The 24,796-nt window shown below is 45.4% G+C and overlaps 2 protein-coding genes across 4 annotated transcripts in view; both read right to left on the reverse strand.

Moving 5' to 3' along the window:
* Positions 1–3,588, reverse strand: part of LIMS1 (LIM zinc finger domain containing 1) — a 94,444-nt gene extending 90,856 nt beyond the window's left edge. Inside the window, exon 1 of the mRNA XM_067703997.1 lies at positions 3,451–3,588. Coding sequence (XP_067560098.1) covers positions 3,451–3,482 — 32 coding nt within the window. The 5' untranslated portion in view covers positions 3,483–3,588. The remainder of the gene's footprint in view (positions 1–3,450) is intronic.
* Positions 3,589–14,701: 11,113 nt separating this feature from the next.
* Positions 14,702–24,796, reverse strand: part of GCC2 (GRIP and coiled-coil domain containing 2) — a 38,520-nt gene continuing 28,425 nt past the window's right edge. For 2 of the 3 annotated variants that reach the window (XM_067704002.1, XM_067704001.1), the window contains 4 exons: positions 23,619–23,813; positions 22,479–22,618; positions 20,775–20,976; positions 18,117–19,736 (listed from right to left, as the gene is read on the reverse strand). In XM_067704002.1, the coding sequence (XP_067560103.1) occupies positions 19,666–19,736; positions 20,775–20,976; positions 22,479–22,618; positions 23,619–23,813 (608 nt within the window). In that variant the 3' untranslated portion in view covers positions 18,117–19,665. Of the gene's footprint in view, positions 16,633–18,116; positions 19,737–20,774; positions 20,977–22,478; positions 22,619–23,618; positions 23,814–24,796 lie in introns of those variants that run through there. The other variant, XR_010934298.1, reaches the window with a different exon arrangement.

Consider the following 24,796-nt stretch of genomic DNA (forward strand, 5'->3'; position numbering starts at 1 on the left):
GCTCTGTGCTTCCATCACCGGCCTGGATCTGCCTTCCCCACTGCAGGCCCCCGGACCCTGAGGAGGGCAGGAAGGTCCCCTCGGGGAGGAAAGGGAAGGCCACGCACTGCACCCACACCCAGCAGGAGAAAGAGCGTCCAGGGGTGGTTCAGGGTCACCCCAAAGGCAAGGGGGGCGATGAACAGTCAAGACAGTGGTCCTGACAGCCCTAGGCCTGCAGGGCACACGGCAACCAGAACTGAGGCACCTTTCCCGCTACCAAGTCTTCATCAGTTTCCTTAAACTAAGTGCTCGATTTCCTCAGCCCACAAACAGGCAGAGAGCACTGAAGACCTACGAAGACCCTCGCTGCCAGGACACCACCTCTTCATAACACGCTGGCATCGTGCCTGGAAAAACCCTTCAGGGCAAAAGCTGCTTTTCCCTTAGTGGTTCTTCAAGTCCCACTGAAACTCCCTCCAGCTAGAAAGCACTCACTACAACAAGCATTTGCCTCACATTTCTAAGAAAGCTCTTTGTAGATTTCCCTTTTTAAATATTCCAAATATCTGCATTTCCCTCATGATTTCAGGTTATGTTAACAGTGGTTCTCAAAGGGTGGTCTCGAAACCCTGGAGGGTCCCCAGACCTTTTCAAGAAGCCGGGGGATGAAAAGTGTTTTCATAATAATGCTAAGAAGCTCCGGGAAGATGCTGGGCCCTCCGCGCGGTGGAGGCATTTTCACTGATGGTGCAAAGGCAGCCGTGGGCCCAATGCCAGCCCCTAGCACCAATCAAGGCAGGGGCAGCGGTGATGAGACCCAGCGCCTCACCCCAGGCACCTGCAGGGGAAGAACACCCCTTTCCCTTCTCAGTGTCCCTGATGAAAGCGGTGTTGCCCCAGCCACTCTGGGAAAGTCTATGCTCCTGAGAAAGCTAAACATGGAATCACCATGCACCCGGCCACTGCTCTCTTGGACAATTATTCCAGAGAAAGGGACGCTTATGGTGACACCAAAAACCTGTCCACAAACGTCCATATGTCCTTATTATTAATAGCCAAAACCGGAAACAGCCCAAATGTCCTTCATTTGTTCCTCATTTGACAGTTAAGCCGTCCTATATACACCACCCTGAGGAGAAACTACAATACACACAACAGCCTGGACGAGTCTCCAGGGAATTAAGCTGACTTGTTTAAAACGCAATCCCAAAAGGTTAAGGACGGTATGATTCCACTCATACAGTATTTCTGAAATAACAAAATTTTAGAGATGCTGAATGGATGTGTGGTTTAAAGAGCAGGCGGAGGAGAACACAGAGGAAAATGGAATAGGAGGGACCCTTGGGGTGAGGGCACTAACTGTCCTCTATCTGGATCTCGGTGGATACACACACCCACACTCGTGATAAAATTACACAACACACACACGACTACAGGTAAAACTGGGGAAATCGGAATAAGATGAATGGATTGTATGACCATCAGTATTGTGGCTGGGACGGCACTACAGCTTTGCAAAACGTTATCCATGGGGGAAACTGGGTAGAGGATACACTGGATCTTTCTATACTATTTCTTACAACTGCATGTGAACCTACAGTTCTCTCAATAAAAGTTTCTATTAAAAAACGTACACCCATGTTCATAGCAGCGTTATTCACAATAGCCAAAAGGTGGAAACAACCCAAATGTCCACTGAAGGATGAACGAACAAACAAACGAATGGTATAAACACACAATGGAATATTATTCAGCCTTAAAAAGAAAGGAGATCCTAACACAGGCTACAAAATGGATGAACCCTGAGGACACTATATTGAGCGAAATAAGCCAGTCACAAAAAGACAGAGACTGGATGATTCTACTTATATGAGGAACCTGGAATAGTCTAAATCAGAGACATAAAATACAACAGGGGAGACCAGGGGCTGGAGGGACAGGGGAATGGGAAGCTGTTTAATGGACAGAGTTTCAGTTTCGCAAGAAAAAAGAGTTCTGGAGATGGACAGATGCCAGCGATGGCCACACAACATTATGAATGTGCTTAATACCACACAAAAAAGCAAGGGATTGTGAAGGGAAAATTCAGGATGGGAATGGGATGGGACCAGGAGACGATCAAGGCTCTTAAAAGGAAAGGGTTAAACTTTTTTTTTTTTTTGGTTCTACTCTTAATTCATATTTTATACACTGTATTGTCATTCTTTATATCTTACATATATTTTAAATTTTGTATTGATTGAATTTTCAATAAATTTTTTTGAAAACAAAAAAAAGTCCTTGATGAAGCAATACAAATTACTGTTATTAAATCTCGAACTTTGACCTTGTATTCTGTTTCTTGTGATGAACAAAGCACTTGGGCTGCATACCACAGTAAGACGATTGTCTGCAGGGAAAGCACGAGTGTGATCCAGTGCCGGCTGAATTAGATGCTTTTTTTCATGGTCTACCATTTTTACCAGAAAGAATAACAAACTATGGTTTTTAGACTTGCACTTGGCAGACATTTCTTGAAACTAAACAAAGTGAGTCTGTTACTTTGAAGAAAACAATTGCCAAGAGTTTCCTATCAATAATAAAAATCAAGCTTTCAACTGAAAATTAAAATATTGGAAAACTTGTATCCACCACCTGGAGTTTGACAGCTTCTCAAACTTAGAGAGTTTCTAAGGCGATCAGCCGTGATATTAAGAAATGTTATTTAGTGATGGTGTATAATGAGATGTGTCAACATTTGGAAGGGCTGCCTAACTCAGTGAATCAACATTTTCCAAATGAGGGTGATGTTACAACGGGCACAAGCCCCTTCCAACTGCAGGGCAGACGGTGAATTTTAATGTCATGGAGAGTGAAAACCTCCTTGTAAGGCTTCAGACTCCACATCAAACTAATCTTTAAGAAACATTAAGCTTGTCTAGTTTTGGAGTAATAACGAAAACTACCGCAACTACGTGAAAAGCTATTAAAGTACTACTGCTCCCTTTTCCAACCACACGTCTGGTTAGGAGCAGATTTTCTTCAGACTTCAACCAAAACGGACCGCAATGGACTGAAAGCAGAGCAGGCAGGAAAATGCAGACATTTAGGAGATATGCAAAATGTAAGAGCAGGGCTCTCGTCACACTAATTTTTGTTTAGGAAAATGCTATTTTCATAAAGCATGCGTTATGTATGTTGAGATCACAGACTTATTTTACGTTTAATGAATGAGTCAATGTCCTTTGAAGTCTCAGTTTCGTTTCTAATTCGGTAAATCTCGAGCCCTGAGACGTCCCCTCCCTCACGGACGCCTCTCGCAACCCGAGCCGGGCTGCGAGCGCCGGGCGTGGGGAGCGCCGGGCCGGGACGCGGTCCACTCGGGCCGCCGGCTCTGCAGGCCCGTCCGTCAGCGCACGGGGAGGGGCCGGCAGCGCCGCCGACGTGGCTCCGGCTCCGGCTGCGGGTTCACGGCCGCCGCGGCCTTACCTGTTGGTCATTCCTGCCGCCACGCCCAGCATCTCCGGCGGCCACGCGAACCCGCACCGCGTACCCGCGCCGCTCCCGCCGCTGCCGCCGCTCCCGCCGCTCCTTCCCGCTGCGCGGACTGGCAGGAAGGGGCGGGGCGGGGGCGGAGGCCGCGCCCACCTAGGCTCGGCCCCGCCCAGCAGGCCCCACCCACCCACCCCCGGAACCGCCCGCCCGGATGTCGGCCCCGCCTCCATTTAGGCCTCGCCCCCTGGACCGCCCCTATGTGGGCCCCGCCCCTATGTGGGCCCCGCCCCGCCTTGGCTCTGCCCTCGCCTTCAGGCCGCCCCTCCCCGCGCGCCGAGGCCCTCCCTAGCGGAGGCGGACTCTGTCCCGGGGCGTGAGGGCACGGCGCGGTCGGGGTGAGGGGCCGCGTCGCCCTCCGTCCTGCTCCGCTGTCCCGGCACCAGAATCCCGCGGGCGGGGAAGGTGGGCGGTGTAGGTGCTGATGTGAAGTCAGCTCCGCTCTGACCCGGTGCGCGCTGTGGGGCCGCTCCTGGAGCTGCAGCAGCGCTGAAGACCCCGTTTACGGACAGTTCTCGCGGAGCGTTCCGGGGAACCCGGTGAGCCCCGAGGGGTGGCGGCTGCCCCTTACGGAGGACTGCAGTGGGGGTGGGCGGCGTGCGGCAGCGGAACACAACTGGCCACACGCTTGTACAGGCAGGGCCAATGCAGTTTGTTTTTAAGAGTAACTGAGGAGGTTTGTTTAACCAGGACATTAATTAAATAAATCACGGTTTATACACATAGTACTACACAGATGTAAAAAAAAATAAGAATAGCCAATAAGCACATGAAAAAATGCTCAACATCACTAGTCATCAGGGAAATGCAAATGGAACCGACCTCACACGCAGGGTGTTGTGTTGGTTGAGAAACTGGGGCCCTGGTGCACTGCGGATGGGAATGTACACTGGTGCAGCCAGTGTGGAGAACAGTACGAAGGGTCCTCAGAAAACTAAAAAGAGAGTTGCCGTATGATCCAGCAATCCCACTCCTGGGTATTCATCCAAAAGAGTTGAAAGCAGGGGCTAGAGGAGATATTTGTACACCCAAGTTCATTGCCAGCATTATTCACAAATGCGAAAGGATGGAGAAATGGATAAACAAAATGTGGTCCATCCATACAATGTAATATTATTCAGCCTTAAAAAGGAAGGAAATTCTGACGTATGCTACAACACTGATGAAACTTGAGGACATTGTGCTGAGTGAAATAAGTCAGACAAATAAGGACAAATACTGTCTGATTCCACTTATATGAGGTCCCCAGAGGAGTCACACTCATAGAGACAGAAAGTAGATGGTGGTGGCCAGAGGCTGGGGGAGGTGGAAGTAAGGAGTTTTGATTAACAGGTACACTCTCAGTTTTGCAAGATGAAAAAGCTCTGGGACTTCCCTGGTGGCGCAGTGGTTAAGGATCCACCTGCCAATGCAGGGGACACGGGTTAGAGCCCTGGTCCTGGAAGATCCCGCCTGCCGTGCAGCAACTAAGCCCGTGCGCCACAACTACTGAGTCCACACGCTGCAACTACTGAAGCCTGCGCCCCTAGAGCCCATGCTCCACAACGAAGAGAAGCCACCGCAATGAGAAGCCCGCGTACCGCAACCAAGAGTAGCCCTTGCTTGCCACAACTAGAGAAAGCCAGCGCGTAGCAACAAAGACGCAACGCAGCCAAAAACAAATTAATTAATTAATTTAAAAAATAAAAGATGAAAAAGCTCTGGAGGTTGGTTGTACAACAATGTGAATATACTTGACGTTACTGAACTGCACACTTAAAAACGTTTAAGGTCAATTTTATGTTATGTATATTTTACAACAGTTTAAAAAAATAAGGCACATGATTTGTAGTAATAAAGAATGACCTCTGCAATATATTTCAAGTAAGGAAATAATGAAAGGGAGAAAAGTTTGTTTAGTATGCTGCCGTTTGAGGGAAGAGAAAAGGGAGACACCACCCACAGGCACACGTGCGCGCGCACACACACACACACACACACCACTTGTATATTAAGAAATATCTGGAAATATAAGATATGCAAGAAACTAGTAACAGAAGTTGGATCTGTAGAGGGTCTAGGGATTAGAAAGAGGGGAGAACATGCACACAAAATATATTTCCTTAATGGAGTATTAAAAATTCAAATTATAAGACAGTAGTAATTTGAGAAAATATGCAGTGTGGTTAATTGTATGGGATAAGTTAAAAATTTTATATACAGTGTGTGAATTACAACTGGTTAAAAATGCTTAAATATCAACAGTAGTTCTGATTTGTTTGGAGAGCAATCTATGTGATGTTTTCCTATATTTCTTTGTTTTCTAGAAAAGAATACGTATTAATTTTTAAAGAAAAAATCAAAATATTTAGAGACTTGTCTTGATATCTCATCTCCCAACAAATTTCATCTCCCACTTCTTTTCGAATAAAGAGTTGGGGTTGTTTTGTGTATATATTCCAAATGTTCCCAAAAGTAAGAGATTAATTTCATATCAATTGCTTTGCTTCATTGTTGTTGTGGTTATATTTTATAAAGCAGGTTTCTTTTCATGGTAGCTTGCTTCCAACATACTGTAGTTTGTGATCTATTAATCTTGCTGTCACTTCAGGACACTTGGCTAGAAACTGGCTACCTCTGGGTCTCTCATTGGTGGTTTTAAAGCAGTAGTGCATTTCATCATAGTTATCCTGTCTGTGGACGGTTATCTGGGTGAGCTGCTTCCGTGGTTGACCAATGTCTGTCACAAAGACGGAAAAAAATACTGTCTCTTGGTCTTAAATGTTAAAGTGTGTTTCTTATTGTTCATATTTCCCTGGAGTCTCTCAGGATGAAACCACAATGTCTGCAAGACTGCTTCGTTCATTTCTGTTTTGCCTCTCGTGACTCGGCTTTTGAAAATGAAATCTGGTATTTGTAAGTTTATGTGTTATACGTATGTGGACACACGTTTACACACAAAAGGCATACGATTGGAAACAGTTTAGGGGTTGTATTCACAATAAACACTTACTTAATGTGGTTTTTCTTCTTTTCATCCTCCATGGATCTCCAATAGACAAGTACGTAATAGGAGGACAGGGAAAACAGCGTTTATCTGTCCAGAAATGGTGGGTTAGTTAGACAGCTTTTTCCTGCATCCTCAGGTGATATATACTCATCTCGTTTCTGGCTCCATAGCAGAAGAGCTCTGCTCATACGTGATGTGTCCTGGTTGAGAGGGAAGGGTGTGGCCTCAGGCACATTCGCGTTCAAATCCTCCCAGCCACCTGCTGAGTGGTTTACCTTCTCCCTGCTTCAGACTCCTCCTCAAAAAGGAAATAATAACAGGGCCTACTTCAAAAGTTTGTTAGAGGATTAAACAAGATTCACCTTTCAACAAATATTGGTGCCAGGCACTGTTCTAGGCACTGGGGAATCAGTAGGGGAAAAAAAGACAATAGAAGCACTGAGGACAATGCCAGTTACATAGAAGCGTAACAATTGTCAATACTGTTTACTATTCGGGAATTCAAACATTACATAAACATGTAACTTATCAAGAGACAGCATATTGGAATACCTGTGATCTCATGTTGCAGAGATAGTAATTGAAAACAGTCTGGTGTCTGTTTTCCCAGATGTTTTCTATACGTTTAGCAACTGTGTATGTTTTCTTAAATGGCACTATATATACTATTTTGCATCTTAATATTTTAAAAATATATATCCTGGACAGTCTTCCACTTCAATACGGATATCTCTAGTTCATTATTTTTAACAGCTGCACTGTATATTCCATTTATTTATAGATCAATGGATCTCGACCCTGGCTGTTAGAATTACCTGAGAAGTTTTTAAAAACTGCCAATGCCACTGGGACTAACAGATACATGCTACCGTATATAAAGTAGATAAACAGCAAGGATTTACCGTATAGCACAGGGAACTATATTCAATATCTTGTAATAATCTATAATAGAAAAGAATCGAAAAAAAATATAAAACTTGTTTCCTCTCACTGTCCTCACACCAGTTTCTCCTCTAATCTGACCTCAGCTCTCTGCAGGCTCCAGTAGATCCTTGTTGCTAAGTCCCAGGGACCGGTGGTTCCCAAACTTGAGTGCGGACCAGAAACACACAGCGTGCATGTTAGACCCTGCCTGCTGGGCCTCTGGCCTGTGGTTCTGATGCAGGGCGTCTGGGTGGGGCTGAGACTTGCATTTCTAACCAGCTCCCTGGAGGTGCTGTGGCTGCCGTCTGGGGAGCACACCTTGAGAACCACTGAGTAAAGGGAATGAAACGATCAGATTTGCAAGCAAGAACAGGCACATGAAAAAACAGAGTCCTAATTGGTTTTAACCCTAGGGGGAAAACTTGTTAATCATTCCACTATTGTTAGTAATTAATGCAAGGCCCTTCTCACATCCTTTCCATTCTCTTGTTTTTCAATTTAACTTAAATTTTCTTGCATAATTTCTTTCTCATATTTTTCCCCTTCACACTCATGCCCTCCCTCCCCACTGCTCCCAACTGTAAGGAAGCATTCTCTCAGTTTTGGTATACGTCCTTTCCTTTGCTTATGTTGTTGGAGAATATGTATGGTGGTCTGTAAATGTCCACATGTTACATTATGTGAGGGCTGTTTGGCTGTAGGTCTCCCTGTCTCTTGCTCTGCCCTGTGCTGAAGCACCACCTGCACACGAGCCTCTATTTCAGGCACTACTGTAGCTCTGCAGACCCACCTCCACGCAGCCTACAGGTGGACACCAGCTTGCCTCCCCCCTCCCTGCGACCAGGGTGGACGCTTAGACGAAGACTCCCAGGCTCGAGCCTACGGCCTCCTGAAAACGCCGCACTTCACATGGATAAGAAAGAGCCCGGGGCCAGGGGACCTTGCACAGGATGCTGAAAGGTGAAGGAGGCTCGGCTTTTATACAGGTTCCTAAAACTGCTCCTTTGAGCTACACAGGGACCAGCTCCTTCCCCTTCCCCTCGGGGCTATCTGCCGCCACGAGGTCGGTGCAGTCACAGCAGAAGCCAGTCTGGCTTCGTGTGTCACCTGGTGACGTACGTCCCACAGTGTCACGGCCGGGGAGGGGCTGGTCAGGAGGGCGATGGGGGTGTGTGTGTGTGATCACTCATGGAGGAAAACACGGCAAAGAATGAACCACAATGTTAATAACGGCTTCCTCGGGTTACCTTTACACTGCTTGTATTTTTCAAGTTTTAAACTTTAGGGACATGGAACTGGTTGATCATAACGCTTAGTTCCTGACACACTTTCATCCTTGGTCCATTAATGGCTCACTTTCAGTTCATCGTTTTGTTACACAGTTGATTATTTTTAATAATGTAGTAAGAACCCACGAAAACACCACTTAAAGAAAGGCTAGGTCCTTCATAATAATTTACATAAATACATGGTTACCCGCTGGGACCATCCTCTTCCCTCGCTCCATCCAAGGCAGCTCTCATCCTGAATTTCTTGTTTACCGTCTCCTTGCTTTTCTTTTTATATAGTTTTATTGAATCTATATGAATTCTTGAACATACACGCACATATCTGCAAACAAGCAACCAAAATTTTAGTTTGGTTTAACTTTATACAGAAAATACACTGTGTAAAATCTATTAGAACTTTTTATTTAACAATTTGCATTTTTTAATAAGCAGATATTCATTTTTAATTATTATTTATTTTTGGCTGTGTTGGGTCTTCATTTCTGTGCGAGGGCTTTCTCCAGTTGCGGCAAGCACGGGCCACTCTTCATCGCGGTGCGCGGGCCTCTCACTATCGTGGCCTCTCTTGTTGCGGAGCACAGGCTCCAGACACACAGGCTCAGTAGATGGGGCTCACGGGCCTAGTTGCTCCGCGGCATGTGGGATCTTCCCAGACCAGGGCTCGAACCCGTGTTCCCTGCATTGGCAGGCAGATTCTCAACCACTGTGCCACCAGGGAAGCCCCTAGAACTTATTTTTTATCAGTTAACATTATGTTGCTAAGATTCATTGATATTGTTCCATGTTGCTGTAGTTAATTTGTTTGACCACTGTGTGAATATATCACAATTAATTAATTCCACTGTTGCTGGGCTCTGGGGTTATTCTAGGTGCTTACGATTGTGAAGTGTTCTCCTATGAACATTCTGAATGTTTACTGTTGTATATATGCTGCAATCTCTCTTAAATATTTATCTTGGAGTGAGTAGAAGATAAGGCCAAGCCACTTTTTAAAGTGTTTGTTCCAAACTACTGAGATCTCGAAGGCAAACATCCTCCCCGACACTTGGTGTCACTTTTTCCTTTTGCCAATGAAATGGGGATAAAATGATATTTCAGTTCTGCAATCAGGCACTTCCCTGGTGGCGCGGTGGTTAAGAATCCGCCTGCCAATGCAGGGGACAAGGGTCCAAGCCCTGATCCGGGAAGATCCCACATGCCGCGGAGCAGCTAAGCCCATGTGCCACAACTACTGAGCCTGCGCTCTAGAGCCCGCGAGCTACAACTACTGAGCCCACATGCCACAACTCCTGAGCCTGCATGCCACAACTACCGAAGCCCACACACCTAGAGCCTGCGCTCTGCAACAAGAGAAGCCACTGCAGTGAGAAGCCTGCACACTGCAACAAAGAGTAGCCCCTGCTCGCCGCAACTAGAGAAAGCCCGCGCAGCAATGAAGACCCAACGCAGCCAAAAATAAATAAATTAAAAAAAATCCTTTATAAAAAAAATTCCCCAGTCAATAATGAGATTGTCTATTTCCTCATGTACTTGTGGGCAGTATGGGACTCATCTCTTATGATGACTCTGCTCATCTTTTGCCTAAGTTTTTGTTGTGTGTGCGTGTGCGTGTGTGTGCTTTTCTCATTGATTTGAAAGAGATCTTTTTGTTCATGATATTGTGCTTTTATCAGTTACGTTTATGGTGAATATCTTCTCCCAGTTTATAATTGTCTTTTCACTTTCTTTAAAGTGTTTCTAACAAACAAAAAAACCCAACCTTACTACAATCCAATTTATCAGTTTTTTCTTTAATAGTTAATGTCTCAGGCATCTTTTTCAAGAAATCTTCTCCACCCTAAGTTTTAAAAGGTATCCCTCTCTATATTCTAAGAGTTGTAAAGTTCTGTTGTTGACATTTAATCCTTAATCAATCTAGGGTTGTTTTTAAATTTTAGTTGTGATAAAATACACTTAACAGAAGGTTTACCATCTCAGCCATTTTCAAGTGTACAGTTCACTCGTGTCAAGTACATTCTCACTGTTGCACAGCATCTGCAGCGTCCGTCTCCTGACTCTTTTCATCTTCCCCCATGGAAACTCCGTCTCCACCCAACAACGACTCCCGTCCTGCCGCCCCTGGCCCCCACCACCCCACTCTCTGTCTCTGACAACCCTAGGGAGCTCAAATGAGTGGGATCATACAGGATTTGTCCTTGTGTGTCTGGCTTATTGCACTCACCACAAGGTCCTCAAGGTTCACCCATATTGTAGGCTGTGTCAAAATTGCATTCCTTCTTTTTTTAATTTTTAAAAGTAAAAAAAATTTTTGGCTGTGCTGCATGGATGTAGGATCCTAGCTCCCTGACCGGGGATCAAACCCATGCCCCCTGCATTGGAAGCGTGGAGTCTTAACCACTGGACCACCAGGGAAGTCCCCGGAATTTCCTGCCTTTTTAAGGCTGAATAATATTCTATTGTGTGTATGGACCACATTCTGAGTTGATTTTATGTGTTGTGTGAAATAGCAGAGTTGCACGTACATGTGGGTCTGGCCTGGCTCACTATTCTAGTCCATTGGTCAGTCTGTCTTGTACCCACACTGTATCCATGTACTGCCTTAGTTACCGTGGTTTTGTATAATTGCAATATTTGATGGGGCAAGTCCCATGTCCTTGGTTTTGCTTTTCAGAAGTGCCCTGGCTGTTGCCTGTTCCTCTTAATACATACAGTTTACAATCATTTTATCAAGTCCCATAAAAAATCCTGTTGCAGAAAATTCCCTGGCGGTCCAGTCTAACTAATTCCTGGTTAAGACTCTGAGTTCCCACTGCAGGGGGCATGGGTTCAATCCCTGGCTGGGGAACTAAGATCCTGTGTGCCACGCAGCCGGAAAAAAAAAAAAAAAATCCTATTACATTTTGGTTGAAATTGCTCTGAATTTATAGATTAATTAGGGAAGAACTGACATCTTTATGATTTGAGTCTTTCTACTCATGAATATGATGCATCTCTCCATTTATTTAACTGTTTAAAAATATATTCTACTAAGTTTTGTGACTTTCTGTCTAGGGGTGTTCCATACCTTTTGTTGTATTTATTCCTAGGTATCTGGTATTCTCTGATTTACAATGGTGTCTTCTCTTTAAGTACTTCAGTTGTTTGCTAATAGCATAATAAAGACAAAACTGACCTTTTAAATATATTAATCTTATAGCCAGCCAACTTGCCAAACCCTCCTAAGTTTTCTAATACTTTATCTGCAGGGTTTTTTTTGTTTTTAATGTAAGCAGTCTTATCAGCTAAAAATAATGTTTTACTTCTTTTCCACTGTATGTCTGGAATTTCTCATTTTACTTCACTATCCAGGGATGTCAGTGCCACGTTAAGTAAAGGTAATCCTAGTGAGTGCCACGTTATTTTTCCTTATTTTATTTTTTGCGGTATGCGGGCCTCTCACTGTTGTGGCCTCTCCCGTTGCGGAGCACAGGTTCCGGACGTGCAGGCTCAGCGACCATGGTTCATGGGTGCAGCCGCTCCGTCGCATGTGGGATCCTCCCGGACAGGGGCATGAACCCGTGTCCCCTGCATCGGAAGGCGGACCCTCAACCACTGCGCCACCAGGGAAGCCCTATTTTTCCTTATTTTAAAATGAATGATTCTAAGTGTCCGGTTAGGATGACGTTTGCTCTTCATTTTTCATGGATACTCTTTCCTATTTTTAACTAAGAATTTATATCAATGTGTGCCGAATTTGATCAAATGCCTTTTCTCTTTTCGTCTGTAAATGTAGTAAGATATATTAATGTATTTTCTAATATGAAAACACCCTTGCATACTGAGGATCCACCCCACCTAGTCATGAGGTATGATCTTCTTCTATACACAGTTGGATTCGATTTGTTCATCAAATTTTGCTTAGAATTTTTGTAGCTATATTCACTATGAAATGGCTTGCAATGTTCCAATTATATCTTATCTGTGGTATCAGGGTTTATGCTGGCCTTATAGAGTAAGCTGGAGAATATTTCCTTTTTATTGTCTGAATAAATCTGTATGAAATTGGGTTGTTACTTGAAAATTTGGTGGGACGTGACTGCAAATGCCCTTGGACTTCGTGTTTTCTTCTTGAGAAGGTTTTAAACACCGTTTCCATTTCTATTGTAGTTACAGGGTTAGTCAAGCTTTTAAATTCTACACAATCATCGTACACAGTAATACGGAGTAAATTTAAATTTTAAAGAAATTGTTTTATTTCATTTCTAAAGTTTCACAATTGTTAACATAGTTATTTATATTATTCTCATATCTTTTAAAATTCTACTTTATCTATTATGTGTCCCCTGTTTATTAATAAAGTTATTTGTGTCATCTCTCTGCTTCTCTTGGTCAACCTGCCAGAGTTGTGTCCATTTTACTACTTTTCTCAAAGAAACAAGTTATTTTTCGTATGCCTTTAAAATCTCATGTGGGGCTTCCCTGGTGGCGCGGTGGTTGGGAGTCCGCCTGCCGATGCAGGGGACACGGGTTCGTGCCCTGGTCCGGGAAGATCCCACATGCCGCGGAGCGGCTGGGCCCGTGAGCCATGGCCACTGAGCCTGCGCGTCCGGAGCCTGTGCTCCGCAATGGGAGAGGCCACGACAGTGAGGGGCCCGCGTACCGCAAAAAAAAAAAAAAAAATCTCCTGTGTACTTTATACTTACAGTATACCTCAGTCTGGAATAACTACATTTCAGTCTTTCAATGTCCACATGTGAACAGTGGCTACTGTGTTAGACACAGACGTTCGAGAACAAAGGAGTTCATTCTGAAGTATTTCAAAGTCGTCATATATAAGGCAGTTTGAAAGCTGATCCGAATGATTCCTCCTTTTCCAGGAAAGGAAGCAGAAACAGTGCAGTCATGAAATTCAGTTAGCTGCCTATTTTATGGGTCCCAGGAGAAACGCACAAGGCCAGAGAAAGTGATCTCAGTCAGAAACTCAGAACGAATCATAAGAATTAGACATTGCACACCGTCTGGTGGTTAACATGAGTTTTCAGCTTACAATGAGATCACTCTATACCATAAAATGTAGAGAGTTCCTAATTATGCTTAGTGTAACAGGTATACTGATACATTGTTCTAGACACTACAGATCCATACTTTGTGAAAAATGGTATTTCACTCTTTGGGAACTGTATCCTATAATCTTAAACTGTGCTAAAATAAATAATATAAACTATCTGTTACATTGCTCAGAACAGGTCTGAATTCTAGCCTCTACTTTGGTTATAAGTAATAAAAATCATGCTTTTGTGTACAAACAAGATATCGAAAGAAATCAGTTGTGAATACCAAGCAGTGCTCTTAGCAAAGGGTGACTCTTTCTGGAACCCGGTACAGTATGGGCACAAGGTCTGTTTACTGACTGTTTTTCATGTTCATAAATTTTCTTAATTTTAAAAAGAATCCCTTTCACTGAAAGTCTGTGGTGTCTTTGGTTTTCTTCCATCTTTGCGCCACTAGACTTAATGCACCACTACCCCTCCCACCCTGTGCAGTGAGTCACATTTATACCTATGCTCAGACAAAGCAACTGGAAAATACATCACGGGATAATGTAGGTACTCTGAAGCCAGGCAGACCAGGCTTCAGGCACAGATCCATTTCCTCGGGGAAGTTACTAAGAGTAAAGACTGAAGTTAAAACAGAAGTGTTCTCCAGGGAGTGTGGCCTTCTGGTAATCTACTGGGGTAAGAAAAGGAGCGAGAAGGCATGGCCAGTCCTCAAGGGCCCCCCAGGAAAGCGTACCCTGTATCTAGCCAGCAACAAGTTAAGAAACAGCATAACATTTAAAGTTGACCAAAAGCCAAACAAAACCCAAACACTTGCTTTCTTCTAAGTTACCAAAAAAGATACAAGAAACACAGCTAGCAGAAATCGCAATATCTTGGATAAACTACATTTTAAATTGCTTTTGCTAATTAAGAAAGCAGTAACAGAAATGACCTAAATGTCACTGATATTAATTTTAAAAATATTTAATTTTTGCATTTAGAATTTAGTACATCCCTCAGAAAAGATTTATAGCCACAAACAATGGTTTCACTGGATAACATTAATGTTAATCTTCTTGGTAATGACAGTGACAAGAGTGTGCTGAAACTAGTTTGTAATTATACATTGCACGTGGAAAATAAAAACATCTAACATTTATTGTATGTGTCCTATGTCCCAGACACTGTGCTGAGTCAGCCTCTGACTGCATCATTTCATTTAATCTCATGAGGTTATTACTTTTATTGGGAAATTAGGAATGAGTTAGTTGCAATGTAACAGGAATTATACAAATAGGCAAATCTACAGACAGAAGGCAGATTAGTGGTTGCCAAGGGTGGGATGGGTTAGTGGGGGAGAGGCTAACAACGGGTAGGGAGTTTCTTTCTGGAATGATGAAAATTGGGGATGGTTTCACAATCCTGTGACTACACTGAAGCCATTCAGCTGTACACTCTACACAGTGAGTTTTATGGTGGGTAAATTATATCTCAATATTTTTAAAAAACACAACGTACAAATTATGTAAAAAAGAGAAAACTGTGTGCTTCAGGTGTGTGGGAAAAGAATGCATAAAATGAACATGTTTGTCATGGAAAACCATGAATTTATTGTTATCCTCTTTCATTTACACTCTCACCCACTTTTCCCTCCTCCCATATTAATTTAGATCAAATGTGACTTCAATAAATATTTCAGCATGTTTTTAAAAGAATTCTTTTTAAACATAAACATTATCAAAACTAAAAAAGCAAAAAATATTTCCTTAATATCAAATATGTTGTCAGTGTTCACGTTTCCATTTCCAACATCTTTTTTTTTCAGTAAAATTGTGTTTTTTTTTTAATTGGAGTATAGATGATTTACAATGTTGCATTAGTTTCTGCTGTACAGCAAAGTGACTCAGTTATACATACACATACATCTACTCTTTTTTAGATTCTTTTCCCATACAGGCCATTACAGAGTATTGAGTAAGAGTTCCCTGCGCTATACGATAGATCCTTATTAGTTCCAACATCTTTCAATAAAATTTTACACATTAGCTGTATCAAATAATCTATTAGTTCCACTTCTTTTTTCCTAGGAGAACCCGCGTTTGGAGCCTTGTTTACCGTCCTCAGCCTCTTGGCCACTGCCCAGCCACCCCCCGGGGACCCGGCTCAGTGCTCTCCCGCGTCGAGTCTCTGCTCGGCGGCTGCGGTTTTACGTGTTCTTCTCCCTCTGGAGCAGGTTCTCTCAAAGGTTCCTTAGAAAGGACATGGGAAGTAATTTTTTTTTTTTTTCAGTTCCTAAGGATCTGAAAATGTCTTTCTCTTTCCATTTAACTGAGAGCTTGTGTTTACAGAATTCCAGGCTGGAAATCATGTTTCCTCCGAATTTTGAAGGAATTTCTCCAGTGCCTTGAGGTGTACAGTGCTGCTGTCGAGAGGTCTGATGCAGCTCCCCTTTCCCTCCTGTGTCCTGCGTATGTGACTTGTTTTTTTTCTCTCTGGAAACCTTTTAGGAGCCTCTTTTTTTCCTAAAAATTTACATCGATATTCCTGTTTCAGTCATGTACAGATCTTCCTCCACTTACCATGGGGCTATGTCCCACTAAACCCACTGAAAGTGGAAAATGCGTTTAGTACACCTGACCCCACAAGCGTTGTAGCCCAGCCCGCCTTAAACGTGCTCAGAACACTTACGATAGCCTGAAGTTGGGCAAAATCATCTAACACGAAGCCTGTTTTATAACAGAGTGTTTACTATCTCACGTAACTTGTTGAATTCTCTACTGAAAGTGAAAGCAGAATGGTTGTCAGTGTACCGACTGTTCACCCTCTGGTCGCGGGGTGACTTGGAGCCACGGCCCCACTGCCCAGCAGCACGGCAGGGGCCGGACCACGTATCGCCAGCCTGGGGGAAAAGAGCCAAATTCAAAATTCCAAGTACGGTTTCTACTGAATAGGTATTCCTTCGCACCATCAACAAGTCAAAAACTCTGAAGCCGACCCGTCGGAAGTCCGGACGGTCTCTACCGGATCTCTGATCAGCCCTTTACTGTGAACTTCTCTTTTAGTTGTGCAAAGCTTTCTTGCAATATTTCTTTGAAAATTTCTATTTCTTTTATTTTCAGAGACCAGAGACCATTAAATCCTGAGCTTCCTAGATTAGAGTGTCTGCTTCTTTCTGTTCAACTTTCTTTTCTGTTTGAACTTTAACAGCACGAGCTCACTCCATGCTGTTAATCGAAGGCCCTGAACCCTTGCCCCGGGTCTCTGTGATGCCTGCGCGCCAGCTTACTGGCCTCTTTGCGTGGGGCTTTCCCCGCTCCTTCTGGGCACCCGGAGCCCCTGCGTTTACACGTCCCGATTCCGGGCGCACAGACATGCTGACTTGACTCTTGGTCCCAAGTCCTCACCCTGAGAGAATCTAGGTGGTCTGGCTCGGGTAGGGCCCTGCACCTGGTCCAGGTGACTAAGGCCGGGCCTCCCTGCATCTGTATGGGGTGTGTGGGGAAGGGGCGGTGACCGTCCTCAGAGAGGAGGGGCGAGGGCAGACTCTGGAGAGGTGGGTGGGGGTGGGCCCATCCTCCAAGGAAACCAGGTGGTCACCTGCATTCCTGAACCTGAAATCCCGTTTCCTCACCATATTCAGCATTCGACTCACAGGAGCCTTTCTATTTTTTTAAACGGTAACAACTTGAATGTCAGAACTTGATTCTTTTCCCATGTAATCACATTTTGAATGCAGGTGAAAAACATTCCCTTCTCTATATAACCAAATACATAAACAACCAAATGCTTTTTAACACTCATGGGTGAAAATCAGCCCAAAGACACCGCAAAGCTGTAACAGGTTGTCCCCCTGGCTTATGCCGAAGCCACAGTTGATTTTCAGACACCAAATCAAAACACAACAGTCTTGCACCGAGTGCCACCACCACGTTCCTATTTAACCACACGTGAGCATCTTTGTGTGCTCTGCTTACCAAACAGCAACGTTGTTGTATCTTCATGGGAACTCTTAGATTCATCATTGGCTAATGGGTAAAGGACACGGCACTGCTAGTGAGTAGTCCACTTCTGCCTAAAGGAATGTAATTCTCCACTTACGCTGACTGGAGCATAAGCAGAGTTCGCTGTACAAGAAAGCCTCACACCACAGAGGCCGGAACTTGAGAGGTGCCCACGGAAAGGCCAAGGTGGCCTGAGTTTCAGCTGGAAGGTAGGTGTCAGATGCGGCAGGCACCACGGACCCGAAGGGCGACCTGCGTTCCTCCAAGCACCCAGGGTCCGAGGTCCCAACTGGTAAAGACAGCAGAGAAGGAACCCAAGATTCATTTCATAAAGCAACTCAAAATGCCCAGGAGACCTCGGCTAATAGAAGATGAGCAGGCCTAACAGTGCAACATGTTTAATAGAAATATTACAATAATCAGTACATTTCCTCTCATTGCTGAAACTAGGGAAGGATACCCCTTTTGTAATCAAAGTAATACATTTTTTATCTTGCAAAAAGGCATTTTGTTATTATGTCCATAGGTAGAGACTATATTTCAAAACAAGTTTTTACAGACTTCAAAGAGGCCTGGACTTGCAGAGACAGTGAAATCTATTTAAATACTGTGACAGTTATAGCGCACACTGCTGGCATACTCATATTCACAGCTCATAAAGGAAAAAACTAAACTCAAACTTTTAAAGTCAGCTCTGCAATAGATGCATTTCATTAATACATTCACTAGTAGGTCTGTTCTTCTAAAACAGGAGGAAAGACAGACATTGAGATTTTTGTTTAACGAACAAACTCAACATGTCAGCAGCAAGTTTCAGTTAAATTAAATTGGAAACTAAAGTTCCCAGTCACCAAAGTACAAAGTCAGTTCACCAGCTGAGACTGAACACCGGAGTATGAACTGGAAGCTGAGAGAGCTTCCCAGAGCACACTGTGAGGCGATTTTTCCACAAAGAAATACTGCAACTAGCATTCTCACGTTTATGAGCTAAGGACACGTGTTTGATGGGCTCCATGGAATATTCAGAGGCGCCCAGGCAGGTGACCTGCACCTAGAGCTGCTCTCGGGGCTGTGCGATCTCCCAGGGCCCCATGCAGCACGCAGCAACCTGTCCGCTGGGGCCGGGAGCAGGCGGAGCTGCAAGCCGGCGCCCCGGTGAATGGTCACCTGGGGAGGCGGCCCCGGTCCGCCAGACTCCTGGCGCGGAAGCAGCTGATGCACAGCAGGAGCCTGGGCAGGGCCCTGGGCACCGCCCCCCCACCGTCTCCCCACCGCGGGAACGTGGCGACCAGGGCTTCTGATCCGATCCCAGAACAGGTTTTGAGGTAATACACTTCAGAGAAAAAAGAACAGCTCATTTGAAAGGAAATAACGAAATGAATCACATTTTAACTTAGTCTCGTAACGAACGGCAGCACATTCACTTTACGTTCCCATCATAAAGACGTCAGCGTTACTGATAAAGCATTTTCCTTCACACTCCAACTCACAAATTTTCTCTCATGATTTGTCACTAATAACAACCTACCTGCAAGTCTGACCTTGCGATAAATGGTCTTCAAAGATTATTTTAAAAGCCTAAATCCCAGCTGGCACAGGACTGAAATCTAATTTAACTTCAGAATTCACAGTGCGGCCCCGACACACGTGGCCTGAGGGTCCGGAGGAGGGAGTGGGGTGGCCTCGTGGCCCCTGGGTCTGGTGGCAGCGGGAGGGCCAGGGTCCCTGGGCCGCGGCCCCTCCCACACTCCACCTGCTGCAGTTCACCGCGGGCCGAGCCTTTTAAACCCACCAGACACACGTATGGACACACACACGGAGATGTGACTTACGTACACATGCTTCTGGACAAAAGAACGACAGCCATATACATGAAACTTTTTCGCCGAATGGATTCTATTTGGTTAATAAATAATGCTTTTGCCATCAGTCTATCGAAGTCCAGACCAGCTGTGCAGATAGGACGCCCAGCCGGAGGAACGGGAAGCATTTTCCTCCTCACCTGTGGGGAGCAAAACAGAAGTGTTAATCTTCTCACACCGCATTTTCATGCTACAAACCTGTCTGTCCTTACACTTGTAGCATTTCCTGTCTGTCTCAGACAATCCGTGAAGGCATACTAAGCAACAACACACAGCCCTGTGAGCTGTGGCCAGCTGGGAGCACACATGCACAGAAGCAAGGCCCAGTCTTGTCAGGCAGGGGGCTGAGGTCCTGATTCTGCACAGAAAAATGCTGTGTGACTCACCTCCTTGGGGAGCAAAGCTGCCTTATCACAAGTCATACGTCAAGTAGGAAAGACACACGCAGTCTGTGAACCTGCTGGGACCTGACACGCAGGGAGCAGGCGCGTTAACGCATGCACGGCTGGCAGAGTGCCAGCCTTCCCCGCCCAGCAGTGCCCCCTGCACGCTGCTCGTGTAGGGGCCAGGGTGGCGCTTTCTAGGCTGGACGTTTTCCCCTGTTCACATAAAAGTGAAACTGCCCCAGAGAAGAAGAGAGAAGACTCTTAAGAGCAACCAGAGAAAGGAGACACGTTGCCTCACTGCCTTCGAAGGAGTAAACAGGCCCACAACGGCCTTCTCAGCAACAAGTTCGCCCCGCTGGAAATTCTCCACAATGCACTTCGTGTGTAAGGAGAGCTTTCTAGCGGAAGGTCTGAGATGCGGGTAGGAATGTACGCTCCACGCACGGTCCTGGGCCTCGGCAGCCCCACTGGGGACACTTCTCTCCCACGACCCTGTGGCGAACGACTCCCGGGGGGTGAGGACGTCTACCACATGATAAAAAGTACGACACAAAAGGGAACTGTGTTCGTGGGCAGAATTCAACGCTAGGATCACAAATCCAATTTCAAAGAACTGGAAGATCAAACTGGACACTGCACTGTTGCCTGCTGTGTGAAAATGACGCAAACACACCACAGCTGCCCTAAAACGTTAGAGCCAGCTTTTCAACCCTACTCACGGGGACACACACGGCAGAGCGCGTCCAATGGACAAAGTTTCAAAGCTCTGGTCTGCGTCCCAGGCACGCGCACCTTGGGCGGCGGCGGCCAGCCTGGCCTTCTCCTCGGGGCTGAGCTGCAGCATCGTGTCCACGACGGGCAGCAGCCGCGCCCGCTCGCTACCCGGCTTCAGGAGGATGAACTGCAGCAGCACGTTCTTCAGGTATTCCAGGTTGGCGGCCGACTGCTCTCGCGCCTGGTTCCTCTCCAGCCGCCTTATTTCACTCTTCAGAAGCTGGTGTAAGGAGTGCAGACGGGTTAACATGGCAGACTGGAGGAACGCGGTCTTCTTTCTCTTCCCTGAAATGCCCCCAAAATGGCAACAAAGCAGCGACCAGGCCGGGAGAAAAGAGTACATGAGAAACATCAAGAGGCTCCTAGAAATCGGGAAGCAGGCGCCGTGGGAGATGGGGCCCAGGGGCCCGGCCGCAGAGGCAGCACCGCGCACGGTGGGAAGCGGGGCTGAGACCGGGGACTGGGGTGGGGGGATAACGCGGGTCGGCGCCCCCTCCGCGCTCGGCAGAAGGGGGCCAGGGCTCAGGGCTCAGGGATGACAGACTGTGGGCCACACCCACCGCCATCCCCACTCCCGCCCCCGCCCAGCAGGCAGGCAGGGTGTCCACAGCCAGAGCCGCTACAAGACGAAGAGCACTTGACCAAACAAAAGTTGAGTCCAGGAGAGAGAGACAATTCACAATGAATATCAATCAGAAACTAACAGAAAAGAGGGCACAGGACGATGTGAAAAAGATGCAGGATGGTGAATATTTGAGGAAGATTTCTGGGTTGAAACAAATAAAAATACATGGTTACAGCTTATCATTTCAGGTTAGTCTATGAAAGTTGGCCAACTCTGTCCTCAAACATAGGGTCATTTAAAAAAGTGACACTAAGGTCTAAGAAATCATGGGACAATGTCAGTCTATGGAAGCATAACATCTGAATAGTCACTCAGGTTCTGGGCTACTTAGTGATTTTTTTTAGCTGTGATAAAGCTTTGACAATGTGGGAAAATATTATTTTATATATTTTATAGAGATGCATACTAAAATAGTTAGAGGTGGGATGTCATGATATATACAATTTACTGCAAATAACTGAATTAACTCAGCATTAAAAACATAATTTGACAAGGACAGCCTCTGGGCCTACACTGAGGAAGGACCATCTATTTGGAGAAGCAGGTCCAGGGCAGAAGCAGGTGCTTTTCAGACAGACACAAGTTTGAACTTTCTCCACCCTGATCAACTTGTTCTCACCCAGAGATGATGAGAATTAAATACGGTAACATAACGTAAAGTGCAGTGCCTGGCTTGTGAGAAGAGGTCAACAACCAACATGGCTGTATTACAGAGAGTTCGGGTGCAGATAGCTGTGTAATCCTCAACTGCCTGGTTCCTACATGCTTACAGAGTCGACTTTAAACAGGAAAACCTCCCATGCCACTTTGCCACTAATTGGAAGTGCTCTATGGTCCATGTCTGGAATTTAGGGACTCACATCCCTTCAAGTTTTACTCAAGCAAACGTGGAACAAGGACTTGTGAACAGCTGTCTAATCTCTAAATCTATTCTGGCTTCTTAGAAAAAGTAGAAATTAAAATAGTCTTTATATAAAAGATATAAAAGCCAAGAATATTTCTCCATTTCAGAAATGTAACATTGTAAGGGATCAAGGTGTGATGGACGCATGAGTCTATGTGTGGAGGGCTTCCTGGAGGTGGCATCCCGCCCTCACCTTAATCTGCTCCATGAGGATGGCGTTGGTGGCTTCTGTTTCCCGAAGCAGCCCGTTTAAGTGGTCGGCACTTTTTGTGGTGGAACTGAGCTTTTGAACCAATTCTTCTTTGGTGAATTCAGCGTGCCAGGAAGGAGGCTCTGCAAGGAATTGCCCCAACAATTAATTTCCAAAATGAGGGGTCACAGGCCAAGATTCTAAATGAGAAAATACCCAAGTATTGACACTTCGCTCTGCTCTCCATCCCCCATGGCCCAGTTAAAAGGCTGCATGTGACACAGGTTAAATGGACTCTGCTGTGGAGCGGGCCGCCTGCCTGGACACAGGCTCGACGAGCTCGTTCTGGAAGCTGTTAGGCCAGCGTGTAGGCACCAGCTTACTGATTTCATCCTCCTTCATCTGTTAATGTCCCGAGAGCTGGTGTTACTTTACTTATAAAGGAGGAAGTACCAGCAGTTACTGATCACTTAAATCATGGTCTCTCACAAGGATTTTCTACCAGGGAAGGAGCGGTATTATTACTCAAATCTAATACATGAGGGGAGAGGCTCAAAGTCAACAGGTTAATTTTGGCAAAAATGGCAAAGCCAAGTCCGATTGTGGAGCTGTGGCCACAGCGTATCAGGACTAACTCTTCCTGGGGGACAAGGACCAATCACAGTCTAGGACTGAGGACACAACTGGTCCTCACTCCAGATCCTGGAGACTCCGAGATGACGAACAGAGTCATCTGAACTTGGAACATTAATGTGCATTATAGGTAAGAAGAAAATAGTCCAAAACTTTACTACAGTTATTAATAAGGCAAGTTCAGCATGACCACTTCATCAAGAGGAACAAGCGGGAACTGTCAGTTTCTTAGAAGGGTGAGAGAAATTTATCCTATTTCTAACACCACTACAGAACTTCCAACCACCTATTTCTGGCTCAAGCTTTGGGCGGAACTTTTTATTTTGTTTAAAAAAAAAATTTTTTTTTTTTTTGGTTTCATTCTGCAGCAAAGTTTTCCATTTGAAAAAGGGTGGAATACTGAAAAAAATTTTTATTAGAGTAGCTCAAAAAAACATTTATACATCAGAGTAATATTAGCTGGATAGGACAGCAGAATTCACTAAAGGCACAATGAAGCAGGAAGCGTACCGAGTCTGGCTTCGGGAGAACGGAGCAGCTGCTCTAAGGACTGCACGTGGATGCCGGCGGAAGATACGGACTCGGTGTCCGTGGTCTCCATCCCCTCCCCCTCCTCCCGGGTCGTGGCCGGCACATCCAGAAGCGGGAGGTCTGCGCTTCTCCTTTCTCGAAGGCTCCTCAAAGGTTGCTGGGAAGAAGCTGGGCCTGTTACATGTTTTTTTTTTAAAGAGTAAGAGTTTGTCCAAAATTATGGATTCAGTATCAACAAGATACACAGTAAAGTTAAAATGATTCTAGGGATGACAAATGATATGGTAGGGAATCTGAAAAACCAGAAGACAAGCAAATGGTGTAGAAAGAAAGAACTTCTGAAACAGCCCTAACAATTTAGTTATTGAACTTTTAACCACTTAAGTCAATCCAGCAACAGTGGTACTTGCTACCAGAGTTAAGATAAACCATTAGATGACATAATGCAGAGGCCTGGCCAGCTGCTAAACGAGGGCAAAACCCCTTCAACCAGATTCTGAGGATTGGGTGTTTACGGCACTGCAAACTCTGGGACACCACACTGCTGTTGAGATCAGCTCCGAGGATGCTCCTGCTGACCACTGGCCTCACACTCCACCCTGCTGGCTCCTGCCATTGCCCGCTCCTTCTGTGGCGTCCAGCAAAGAAGAGCCCCGAAGCCAGGGCAGGCTGACTCATCACAGAGTCCGGGCCGGGCTCCCCTGCTTGCTGACAAGCAGCGCTGACTAGAACTGGGAGATTTATAAGATACTTCCGAGCACGTTACTTTATTAATCCCAAGAAACCGCACGGTCAGAGAAATTAAATGTCTTGGTCCAAGATCTCTGAGGTGCGTTAGGGACCAGAATTCTGACCAGATCTTTTCACTTCAAGTTTCCTTTATTCTCCTTTCCATGACGTTCCCTCTCCAGCCCCGCTTTTCAAACATTAGCCCTTCGGCTGCCTTTGCTGAAGCACCTTCCTGAAAGTTTGCTAACTGCTTATGCTACTGCTAATTCCTGATTCCAGTGTCTCCTTGGCTGGTTACTTTCCTCTGATGACTCCTGGCATAGGTTTCGATCCTGAGGCGTGACCACAGCTGCCAATGCCCTGGTGACAAGGAATCAGTATCAAGTTGATAGTTAATACTGAAGTGTGGCCTCAACTTGGCTGACGGG

This window comes from Pseudorca crassidens, chromosome 14, assembly GCF_039906515.1.
Source record: "Pseudorca crassidens isolate mPseCra1 chromosome 14, mPseCra1.hap1, whole genome shotgun sequence".
Lineage (NCBI taxonomy): Eukaryota > Metazoa > Chordata > Mammalia > Artiodactyla > Delphinidae > Pseudorca > Pseudorca crassidens.